Source organism: Ursus americanus, unplaced genomic scaffold (assembly GCF_024610735.1).
Source record: "Ursus americanus isolate L20-20 unplaced genomic scaffold, mUrsAme1.1.p SCAF_150, whole genome shotgun sequence".
Classification (NCBI taxonomy): Eukaryota; Metazoa; Chordata; class Mammalia; order Carnivora; family Ursidae; genus Ursus; species Ursus americanus.
The window spans coordinates 202670-215978 of NW_028273732.1; the positions used below are offsets into that span (position 1 = coordinate 202670).

General features: G+C 40.0%; 1 protein-coding gene across 1 annotated transcript; it reads right to left on the reverse strand.

Annotated features, from left to right (window-relative positions):
• Positions 1-8665: 8665 nt before the first annotated feature.
• Positions 8666-13089, reverse strand: LOC123790028 (X antigen family member 5-like; the record flags this gene model as incomplete). Its single annotated transcript, XM_087860583.1, has 3 exons — positions 8666-8774; positions 10765-10890; positions 12981-13089. Coding segments are annotated over 3 exons (258 nt in total), but the record flags the coding sequence as incomplete, so codon positions are not given.
• Positions 13090-13309: the final 220 nt, after the last annotated feature.

Below are 13309 nucleotides of genomic sequence, written 5' to 3' on the forward strand. Positions count from 1 at the left end.
GGTGATTCATCTCTTACATACAATGCCCAGTGGTCATCCTGAGTCCCCTCCTGAATCCCCATCCCCTGTGTAATGGATTTCCCCCACCCACCTCCCCTCCAGGAACCCTCAGTTTGTTCTCTATACTTAAGAGTCTGTTTCTCGGTTTGCCTTTCTTCCCACCCGCCCCATGTTCACCTCTTCTGTTTCTTGTATTCCACACATGAGTGAACTCATACGGTAGTTTTCTTTCTCTGGCTGACTTATTTGGCTTAGCATATTAATGTCTAGCTCCATCCATGCTATCGCAAATGGCAAGGTTTCATTCTTTCAGAGTTTCCTTTTGGTTGCCTCTCGCATGAATTTCAAGATCCATAGTTTTGCTTCGTAGCGAAGTGCAAGAAGAAACGAGTTTCTGTCATTTGGTCCAGACCAAACGTCATACCTTGTTTTGTACAGAGTTCCATTTTTTCCCATAATTTTTGGCACATCCCCGAAACAAAAGCTCATGTCTAATTCTTATTTCCTCGATGGGTGAATAATGAATGTTGGATTAGTGCTTTCAGAAGTGAGAACTTACCCATATCACCCAATTTAACACACACCCATACTTCACCAATATGTAACCAAACACCTCTTAAACCTCTACTACTCTCTGAATCATGCAAGAGACTGTGTAATATGAATGTCATCGAGTGCCAGGTTTTCCCATGCTATATTCTACGTCACATTGGTTTTCATGTTATTTTTGAATAGGCATAGTGTGTTATCAAAACTGCTATTCTTTAACATACAGAAATCTTATTGTTCCACTAAGTATAAACAGAAATAGAAATGTACCAGTCCAGATGTTAAACGGACGGGTTTCGGTAAAAGAAAAATGTTGCCGATATTTTTAGCAATGGTACTTCCTAGGAATCGCTGCGTATGATTCTCATCCTGGAAGACGAAAAATTTCATCAGAAAACTAACCTATCTTTAAACGATTCAAATGGACATTTTCAAATGGTGAAAACCCAGCCTTTAAAACAAAGAATCCACTCTATCAGGTGAGCAGAAGATTGCATAGAAGCAAGGTCAGGACCAAGGCGGACAACATGATTAGGGAACTGAATATATCAACATGAGTCTAGATTGAAATAAAGGTAAGGACAGAGGTCTAACACAGGCGTAAGTGAAGAGATGCAGCGAGAGAAGAAAAGAGGGCAGAAGCAGGGTCTGAACAAGCAATAGCCCAGAGTTTTTACAACTGATGAAAGGCATCCATACATATCACAAGCTCTGTAGACCCTCCCAAAATAATGACAAAGACACTCACCCCACAGCATCAAATTTAAAGAGTGACGATAACCAAATACAAATTCACAAAAGCAAGCAGGTTAAAAATATACTTTAGTTTTAAAGCTGAGCGATATGATAGAATAATGAAACCTAGGAGAAAATGAAATGGTATCTTTCACAGCCTAGAAAAACAAGTGTCAATGTAGGATTCTATAAGCAGTATAAATATTCTTCAAAAAGATGAATTAAAAATGTTCTCTCTCTCTCTCTCTCTCTCTCTGTCTCTCCATCACACACACACACACACCACGGATGAAACTCATCACCAGCAAATGTGCACTAAGAGAAATAATATTAACAGTTCCTCAGGAAGAAAAAATAGAACTCCAAAGTGCAACAATAGTATAGGAAATAAGGAGGAGCGAAGAAAGGTCATTATGTGAGTAAATATTAAAAAAAAAAACATTGACTGCCTAATCATTGTAGAAACAAAGAAAGTAATATTTTATGGACTTTTATGTATATGTAAAATTAACCTAATGTAAATACAAGGTGAAAGCTCAAGAGGAGAAATGAAGTTAAACTATTCCACAAATCCAGCATTATAAGGGAAGTTATAAAATTAGAACTTTGCATTCACTGTTAGTAATTATTAAGACTATAACAACCGAGGGATGCATATTGTAAGCTCAATAAAAGAGTAAGGAAATACAGACTTCACACCCTCGCAGGAAAAAGTGGAATCACAAAAAACACTGGAATGTTTTTATGGAGAGAAAAAGGGCCGTAAGAAGTGTGAATCAAAAGATAAGATGGTAACAAGTACTGTACTCCATGTAACAATGAGGCTGGATCTAATGATTATTTATTTATTTAAATTCAAGTAATTAACAGATAATGTATTATTACTTTCAGAGTAGAGTGTAGAGATTCGTCTGTTGCAAAGAACCCTCAGGGCTCATTACACCAGGTGCCGCCTTAATGCCCATCTCCCAGATACCCCATCCCCCCACCCACCTCCCCTCCAGCAACCCTCAGTGTGTTTCCTACAGTTAAGAGTCTTCTATGGTTTGTCTCCCTCTCTGATGTTGTGTTATTTTATTTGTCCCTCACTTCCCCTATGCGGATCTATTAATTTTTATACCACATATAAGAAGTTATAAGTGGGTCGGAGTTTAAATTATAAGTGTGTGAATAGAACACACAAATGAAGAAATACATACATGCACCCGGCCCCCTGTTTCACTTTGCCTTTTTAAAGTTGGCTCCATGCCAAATGTGGAGCCGGACACGGGGCCTGAACTCACGACACTGAGATTAAGACCTGAGCTGAGATGAAGAGTCAGGTGCTTAACTGACTGGACCACCCAGGCACGCCCTCCTAGTCCCCTGTCACTGCTTTCCTTTCCCGTTCTTAGAAGATACCCTAAGGATACAGTCTTGAGATAGAAAAGTGGTGATAAGACTATCTGGGTGCTGTACACGGCTGAACCCACTTAAATCCTCTGTATACACTTTTAAGATTTGATGGGCAGGTGGGGATATGTACCAGTCTTCTGGACCCCCTAAACAAGACTCATAAATAAATTTCCTTGCTTCTTAAACTGCCACCCACCAATCTGAGGTGGTCTACCTCTTTCTTGGTTTAATCCCTGCCCTCCTCTTAAGGAGGGGGGCACGGTGTTAGGTTTAGATTACACACAGGAATTTCCTGGAATAGGGAAGCAACAACATGGCATGAAACACAATGATGACAGAATACACATTTTGTTTAATGTATACTAGTAATGTAAACCAACAAGTAACAAAATTGCTCTCTTGAATAAGCCTTAATAGGTTTCAAAGGAAATAAGAATTGGTTATCTGACAAGAGAAAAGCTAATGTAGAATTCACTGTGAAAAAGAATGAAAAATCTCTGAGCAAGGAATACTCTGGTAAATACCTTACGACTGAAAGAAATCATACTGAAAATTAGAAAATATTTTTAATCAACTATTAATGAAGGTGGCCCACAGCTTGTATGGGATGGAGATGAAGTCATGCTGGAGGATAAGGCATACTCGAAACTGCGTAAACAAGAGAAGAAAGGGTGGATGAGAATGACTTCAACCTCTACCTCAAGAAGCTATTATAAAGGGTATCCAATGTTGGTTCCCCGGGTGGCTCGGTTGGTTAAGTGTCTGACTCATAGCTTTAGCTCAGGTTACTGAGATCAAGCCAAGCGACGGGCTCCACGCTCAGCATAGAGTCTGCTTGAGATCTTCTCCCTCTCCCTCTTCCCCTCGCCCCACTTGGGAAAGCTCTCTCTCTCCCCACCCCTCAAATAAACAAATAAAATCATTTAAAAAAAAAAAGAACATCCAATGGGAAAAAGGTAGTCTCCTCAACAAATGGTGTTAGACAAACTGGACAGCAGCATGCAAAGGAATGAAACTGGACCATTTTCTTTCACCATACACAAAACCAAATTCCAAATAGACTAAAGACATAAATGTGAGACACGAAGCTATTAAAATCCTAGAGGAGAATATAGGCAGTAACCTGTTTGACATCAGCCACAGCAACTTTTTCTAGGTATGTCTCCCAAAGCAATGGAAACAAAAGCAGAAATAGAGTACTGGGACTTCATCCAAATCAAAAGCTCCTCCACAGCAAAGGAAGTAATCAAGAAAACTAAAATGCAACCTACAGATAGGGAAAAGATATTTGCAAATGACATATCTGATAAAGGGTTAGTATCCAATATACATAAAGAACTTCTCAAACTCAACACCCAAAGAACAAATAATCCAGTGAAGAAATGGGCAGCAGACATGAACAGACATTTCTCCAAAGAAGCCATACAAATGGCCAACAGACACATGCAAAAATGCTCAACATCACTCGGTATCAGGGAAATACAATTCAAAACCACGATGAGATACCACCTCACACCAGGCAGAATGGCTAAATTTGATAAGTCAGGAAGCGAAAGATGTTGGGGGGGATGAGGAGAAGGCGGAACCCTCTGATACTGCCGGTGGGAATGCAAGCTGCTACAGCCCCTCTGGAAAAAGTATGGAGGTTCCTCACAAACTTCAATATAGATCTACCCTACGATCCAGCAATTGCTCTACTAGGTATTTACCCAAAGGATACAAACATAGTGATCTGAAGGGGCACCTGCACCACAATGTTTATAGGAGGAAAGTCCACAGTAGCCAATATACTGAGAGAGCCCAGATGTCCTCCAATGGATGAGTGGATAAAGAAGTGTGGTATATACATATACAATGGAATATTACTCCGCCACCAAAAAATGACTTCTTACCATCTGCCACACCATGGATGGAACTAGAGGGTATTATGCTAAACAAAATAAGGCAATCAGGGAAAGACAACTATCATACGATTTCACTCATATGTGGAAATTGAGAAACAAAACAGAGGATCAAAGGGGAAGGCAGGGTCAAACAAAATCAGATGGAATCAGAGAGGGGGACAAACCATAAAAGACTCTTAACTATAGGAAACAAACTGTGGATTGCTGGAGTGGATGTGGGGGGGCAGGGGGGTATCTGGGCGAGGGGCACTAAGGAGGACACTTGATGTAAAGAACACTGGGTGTTTTATGCAACTGATGAATCACTAAATTCTACCTCTGAACGTAATAATACGCTACATGGTAACTGATTGAAATTAAATGAAACAATCCTAGAAGTCCTCGCCACAGCAATCAGATAACAAGAAGAAACGAGGGCATCCACATCGGCAAGGAAGAAGTCCAACGTTCCCTATCCGCAGGCGGCATGATACTCTATGTGGAAAACCCAAAAGACTCCACCAAAATATTGCTAGGACTCTAACACGCATTCAATAAAGTCACAGGAGACAAACTCAAGGTACAGAACTCTGTTTTCTTTCTCTACCCCAATAATGAAGCAACAGAAATTAAGGAATCAATCCCATTTACAAGTGCATCAAAACCCATATGATACCTAGTTATAAACCTTGCCAGGGAGGTGAAACACCTGTACCCTGAAAACTATAAAACACTGGTGAAAAAATTGAAGACGACACAAAGAAATGGAAAACTATGCCATGCTCATGGATTAGAAGCACAAATATTGTTAAAATGTCTGCACTACCCAAAGCAATCTACACGTTTAACACAGTCCCTATCAAAATACCACCAGCATTTTTCACAGACCTAGAACAATCAATCCTAAAATTTGTATGGAACCACCAAAGACCCAGAATAGCCAAAGCAACCTTGAATAAGAAAAGCAAAGCTCGAGGCATCACAATTCTGGACGTCATGTTATATGACAATGGTGTAGTGAACAGAACGAGACGGCACAGCCACAAAAATAGCCACATCGATCAATGGAACAAACAGAAAACCAAGAAAGGAACCCACACCTATATGGTCAACTCATGTTGGGCAAAGCAGGGGAAAAGACCATCTCTCTAAGAAAGTGTGTTGGGAAAACTGGACAGCAACATCAAAAGAATGAAATTGGACCACTTTCTTACACCATACACAAAAATAAATCAAAATGGATCGAAGACCTAATGTGAGACCTGAAGCCATCAAAATCCTAGAGTAGAGCACAACCTCTTTGGCAGCAGCTGTAGCAAATTCCTCCTAGATATGTCTCCTGAGGGAAGGAAACAGAAGCAAAAATAAACTATTGGGACTTCATCAAAATAACAAGCTTCTGCTCAGCAAAGGAAACAACAAAACTAAAAGGCAACCTGGAGAATGGGAGAAGATATTTGCAAATGACACATTTGATAAACGGTTAGTATCCAAAACATATAAAGTATTTATAAAACTCAACACCCGCACAACGAAGAATCCAACTAAAATATAGGCAGAAGATATGAATAGACATTTATCCAAAGCAGACATCCAGATGGCCAGCAGACACATGAAAATATGCTCAACATCACTGATCATCAGCGACAAACAAATCAAAACTACATGAGGGGGCGCCTGGGTGGTTCAGTCCTTAAGCGTCTGCCTTTGGCTCAGGGCGTGATTCTGGAGTCCTGGGATGGAGCCCCATTCAGGCTCCTAGGGGGGCAGGGAGCCTGCTTCTTCCTCTCCCACTCCCCTGCTTGTGTTCTGTCTCTCATTGGCTGTTTCTCTCTCTCTGTCAAATAAATAAATAAAATTAAAAAAAAACTACAATGAGATATCAACTCATACGTATTAGAATGGCTAACGTCCTTGCCTTTAAACACTTAAAAAAAAAAAAAAGATCTTATTTACTTATTTGTCAGAGAGTGAGCACAAACGGGAAGTGGCAGGCAGAGGGAGAAGCAGGCTCCCCGCTGAACAGGAGCCCTATGCTGAGCAAGGAGCCTGATGGGGGACTCTTTCCCAGGACCCTGGGATCAAGACCTGAGCCAAAGGCAGAGGCTTCACCGACTCAACCGCCCAGGCATCCTGCCTTTAAAAGCTTTTCAAGAAAGTCTAGAAGTTCTGCAAGAGATTTGTGTGTGGGTTTTTGCCATGGGGCTTGTGACATGAGTTCTCTATCTTTCTCTCTGGAAGCTGTTCCAAATTGCTTTAGCATTAGAGTTATATTTTTCTATAGCACAGTAAACTAAGTGTGCTATTACATTAAAAATCGAAAAGTTTATATTACCTGTCCCCCATACTTATAAAGAATTGAAATCTTTATTTCTATATTAATGATTTCATCTGCAAAACCATGTGACCTCTGTGTGCCACATGTTGGGAATCCTTTCCTTCAAAAGGAGGATAAAACCCCTCATGTCAAAATACAAACAAACAACTCCTCACCTCCAACAATAAAAAGAAATTACTACGAATTTTTATGTAAACATCAGGTTACCAGCATAGCCATCATGTACACTGTCAGTTTTCCTGGCCAACATTTTCAGGAGTATTTACTTTGAGAAAGAGCAAGGCCTTCTAACTTGGAACTAAATCCCCAAATCTACTGCTTATTAGAGTCAGATGTAAGTTTTGGGTACACTGTGACCCACCTTTCTGTGAGGATTAAATGAGGTTATAAATGTATGGAACCCAGGAGAGAGAAGTGGCTGCCATATAGTACACACCCTATAAATCAGAGTTTTAATTCTAACCCTTGTTATTAAAAAAGCTCAAAAAATGGACCTATTGTCGTAAGCGTAGCCAAGTCGTGCTTGGTCAGCTATTTGCAATCATACAGCACAGATCAAAATGATGTAGTTAACAGAGCTGTGACCTTAGCTTTCTGCCTATAGAAGATTCGTAAGCACATACAAACTGGAGCAGGTAGCTTTGGAGTGACAGCGTCATTAGAGGTGTCTTGCAGAGAAGATGGGCACCTCACAAATTTGAAAGGATGGGACCCTGGAGGTGCCCCTTCAGTCACCTGCCATTTAGGAAGGGTCCAATTGCAAAACAGAGATGCAATCCAGACACAGCGGAGCACGGGCGAGTCTAGTCCTACGTTACTCACAGCCTTTCAGAGTCTTCAGTTCCAGAGAATAGAAAAACACCAACTCATTTTATGAAGCTAGTATCAGCTTGAGAGCAAAATCCAAGCCACCATATAGAAGTGTATGCTAACGACACTCACGAGGATAGTCATAAAACTTCTAAACAAATTATTAAGATGTAGGTTATTCAGAAACATAATACATCGTGACTGTTCCCTCCCAGTAATGTATGGTTGGTTTAAACATAGGACAATATGTATGTCATTCACCACATTAACAGATTAATGAAGGTAAGAATCCTAAATGTTTGGTGTTTGGTGGAAGTCAACATATGTTCAATACAAATATTCGTAGTAAACGAGAATAAGAATAGAACTTCCTTTACATTACAGTAAATAGAGTAAAATGTGGAAGTTTTTCTAATTTATCAGGAATAACATTGTGACCAGTTCTTTTCAACACTGTACTGGGTGGGTCTGTCCAATGCTGTAAAATGAGAGAAAAAAGAAAAGGAAAACGTTTAAAATGGCAAAAACAAACTGTCAGTGTTCAAAGATGACATAATTGTGCATGTTTGAAACTCAAAATGGATGCTGATGTACACTGATTAAATCATACATAGCATATATCTGAGTGTATCAGCTCAATCAGAATATAACATTTCAAAAAACTGACATAATTTTTGATAGCATCTACTACTTAGAAGAAGTTTTTCTTTAAAGATGTATTTATAAATTTGAGAGAGAGAGAGGGAGGGAAGAAGGGAGGAAGGGAACAGAGGCAGAGGGACAGAATCTTTCAAGCTGACTCCCCACGGGGCACAGAGCCCAACTCGGGGTCCACCCCATGACCAAGGAATTATGACCTGAGCTGAAACCAAGAGTCAGCTGCTTAAGTGACTGAGCCACCCAGGCGCCCCCTACTTAGAATAAGTTTAACACAAGATTTCAAAAGATTCTTTGGAGGAAGTCTGTAAAACTTTATTGAGAGAATTTCAACAGTGAAGTACCCCACATAAGAGTAGTCTGCATGTTTCAGCTTGTCCTTGTTTAAATCTGGGGCTGTCCTTCACCTGTAAGATAAGGACGTTAACAGTGGGAAACATTACTCAGCAGAATTGTATTTCGAGTAAACTAATGGTACAGGAAGGACACTATACTTTTCATTGTATAAGACAGAATTCCAAGCATATATTTTACCAGTATGTTTTGAACACACCACACTTTCCACTGGTACAACAAAACACGAAGACAGTTGAGGTTCCTAACACACAAAACCAAAGGAGCCTATTAAAGGTAGTTTCAAATGGAAAGCAAAAACCAAACGTAGTTTTACAAAAATTACACACAACACGCAAAGAACTGAAAAACAAATTTAGGTGTAAGTATCCTTCTTGAACTTGAAATAATATTCTCAATATATGATGCTGAAGTAATAATGCCAAGCTGGTTACTGTTTAAGTGATGTTAGCAGAGAAACTACTAAGTACCACATGTAATTTATTCTTTGTTGCGCTTAAGCGGAAAACTGTTTTTGTCAGCTAGTTGATCCCTTATGCCGTTGATCAAGTAGGGTAACCGTTTGCCGTGCCGGTGTGTGCCCTAACGGTGTTCCAGTTTGTCGAATAGATTATATGGTCACGTACTTCACACCTGTCAGAATGGGTAAAACTAACAACCCAGGAAACAAGAGATGTAGGCGAGGATGTGGAGAAAGGGGAACCCTCTTACACTCTTGGTGGGAATGCAAACTGGTACAGTCCCTGTGGAAAACCGTATGGAGGATCCTAAAACAGTTAAAAAGAGAACTAACCACCTTGTGAACCCAGCAGTTACAAGAGGAGGTTTTTACCCAAGGGACACAAAACTACAGAGTCAAAGAGCTACAAGCATAATCAACAATAGCCAAAGTATGGAAAGGGCCCAAACGTCCATCGACTGATGAATGGATAATGAAGAGGTGGTATACGGTGGAATATGACTGAGGCATCAGAATGATGAAATCTTGCCATTTGCAATGATGTGGATGGACCTAGAGTGTATTATGCTAACAGAAATAAGGCAGTCAGAGAAAAACACATAACGTGATTTCACTCATATGCGGAATTTAAGAAAAGAAACAGATGAACGAAATGGGACAGGGAAAAAAAAAAGAGGGAAGCAAACCATGAGACTCTTAACTACAGAGAACAACCTGAGTGTTGATGGAGGAAGATGGGTCGGGAATGGGCTAAATGGGTGACGGGTATTAAGGAGGCACTTGTTGTGATGAGCACTGGGCGTTAGATGTAACTGATGAATCACTAAATTCTACTCCGGAAACCAATATTACACTACGTGTTAACTAACTAGAATTTAAATAAACATTTGGGGAAAAAAAATAATAACAGCAGGATTAGGTATCCAGGTCTCCATAGAGAAGCCCAAAGAGCAACCATTGTGTTTTGTTGTTTTCAGCGGCAGTCAAATCTCAATTCACATGTTAAAATTTGACCAAAGATGTTGTCTGATATAAAAAAAGAAAACTCGTGCAAAATGGAACATCTTTGTATTCTATGTACGGTAGCCAACAGAACCACAGAACACACAAATCAGCATTAAAAATGAGCGTAATATATCTGAATTGAAATCCATATATATATGAGTAAACATGGGTTCCGAAGTTAAGGGATTCTCCGAGAATCACACAAGTTATGTTAGAGCTGGTAGTAGAACCTACTTCAGTGCCTCAGCATAATATTTAATCCAAATGAATTTTGTGTTTGATAAAAGCAGAACCTACAAAAGTATCTCAATATTATCAGGTCTCTGCCAGATTATTTATACTCAAAAAAAGGAACTGTTTTCATATTTTATGATTTAATAAGGCTTTGACCCACTTTGTTTCTATGTCCACTAGTGTGTAAGTCAGGCCGTCAGGATGTTCGGGTTTGAACTACTGGGGACAGTGTCTTCATATGTAAACTCTGTTTTGAATGTATCCTGAAAGTTATATCTACTTAAATAAAGATATTATATTCAGGAAAAGACCCTCATACTTTGCACTGTGAATGGATAACATACCTGCTTCCGGCATTTTAATGGGCTCTAAGAAGGGCAGGCTTGTCCCCTTGACCTCAGGGTCATCTTCAGTTATATCCCCAGCCTTTGCCTGAGGCAGCTCCTGGAGATCAGCCTCCAGGTCCGGTCCTTGAAACACAAACGTAATCAAAATTTAAGCAGTGAATATGAAATACAAATAAATAAGAGCCTATAGGCTAGTGTGATAAAAAAAAAAAAAAAGATGTGATGGAAACACGCATTGCCCATTCTTGTTTCCCCGTAGTACGATATGCTTTATTTCAAGTGACATTCTAAAGATAAAGCCCACTGCACTTTATTTCCTTTATATTACCGTAGTGTTCTAAGAAGAGAGAGCATCAGCTATCTAAGAAAACAAGTCTACACCATGCGTAAGAGTTTATTTAAAAGGAGAATATAGTTTTCTGAAGGATTAGCTGAGTGTGTGTGTGGGCATGTCACAAATCCTACACTAGTGACACCCATTCCGTATTAGGGCAACCCGCAAGTTATTTTGTCAAATCTTACTAGTTCGATTTAAGTGCAAAGTCCCTGTAGGGAACTTAGGATAAAGGAGTCATATATGGAGCAAAGTTCCGAAACCAACAGCAAAACATTAGTGATTAACAGTCCAACTACTGTCTTACAGTGAGAATACAGGAAGTGAAGTGGAAAGAAATTAATGGACTTTGTTGTCAGGAAGAGGTTTGTGGAACCCTCTTCTTTTTTAAAAAGATTTTATTTATTTATTTGAGAGAGAGACAGAGATAGTGACAGCTCAAGCAGGGAGGAGAGGGAGAAGCAGGCTCCCCACTGGGCAGGGAGCCCAAAGTGGGAATCAATCCCAGGACCCTGGGATATTTGATCTGAGCCGAAGGCTGACCATTAACCAACTGAGCCACCCAGGCGCCCCTTGTGGAACCCTCTTAACTGCAAATTTCTAACATAACCCATGGCCTGAATGGTGTCAATAATTCACTACACGTACTTGGTGAAAAGGCTATATTTGGAAGACACTCCTTTCTTGTTTCATGATCATTTTAAGATACTTTGGATTCTCCTACCCATAAGGGTATCTAAACACCTTTTAAAGCCGCTTAAAAATCATACTACTATAGTGACCCTAAGGCCACTTTCCTGAATTACCCAGCTCTTACGAAATGTACCATATCAAACGAATAATCTGACAGAGGCTCTCATTCATTGAGCTCTTTCCTGGAGTCTCTCTCCTGCTCCCCTGAACTGGATTGATTCCTGTACCAGTAGTAAGCTACTTTACAGTACGGACACCCCTGAGTAGTAAGCATTCTATACAAAACCATGCACTTGTTTGTACAACACAGACGGTAGGAAGAACACAAACCTCTTTAAAAATTCTTATTTTAGGTAATCTCTACACTCAGTATGGGCCTTGAACTGTCGACCCCGAGGTCAAGAGTCACACGCTCTAGGTTCCAGCCAGGTTCCCCATGAACACAAACCTTGTAACAAAAACTGAATTACCTCTCCATGTGTCAAGCGGTCTTTGGCAAGCCACAATCCCTGAGCCTTAGTTTTCTCATTTATAAAATGGGGCTTCCATCCCAATGCAACCCGGCTTTATTCCACATGTCATCGGATATGCTGACCTGGCACTCTGCCTATGCTGCTGAAAACTGCTTAAGCTTTGGATGAAATGAGTGAAAAGGCCACACAGAAATGTTCTAAGAAGAACAAATTAAACCAGTGAAACGATGTATAGTTTTGTAGTTAGTGAAACATTTTCCTCTAATTTAGGAAAGACTGCATTTTCAAGCACACCAATTCATTCTTGAGGAAGCAGGGGAGATTCATTACAGCAAAGGACTACATGAAGCTGCACACGACACTCTCTTCACATTTTCAGCCCATTTTCCGGAAATGACTGAGATTCTCTTCTCATGTGTTCTTTCCTGTTCTTTTTTTTTTTTTATCAGACTTTCCACTGTTTTTATTTTAATATCTTATGTTTTAGAGACTTATTTTCTATTGTTCCAATTCTTCTTATTTCCATGGTATCATAGGTAATACATTTATTTTTTTATAATAATATTTTTTATTATATTATGTTAGTCACCATACAGTACATCCCTGGTTTTTGATGTAGAGTTCGATGCTTTACTCCTGTTCTGGGACGTCATAACACATGATGCACACACACCCCCTGCCCCCGCAGACATTCTGCGACCCTTTCCCTTCACCTTGAGCCACAGGTGCTCCTTCAACTTCCTTCCCTTGATCAGGTATAATGTCCTGACTCGCAGGTGGTACCTCCTTCTGTTTTGGGTGCTCATCACTGGGCTGCTGCTCCTAGGGGTGTGTGTGTATGTGCACAGATAAAAACGTGTTTCGTTAATACATGCTAACAGAATAAATATACATTACACATTTTGCTATCAAATAATGAATAAGCACAAAGAGACTCCCACGTCATGATTCTATGGACTTGTTCTGAAAAGTTACTCTCCCACAGAGCGGCTACTCTAACAAGAAGTAGCCACAAGCACTTTGGAGTCTACTGTAAAGGATG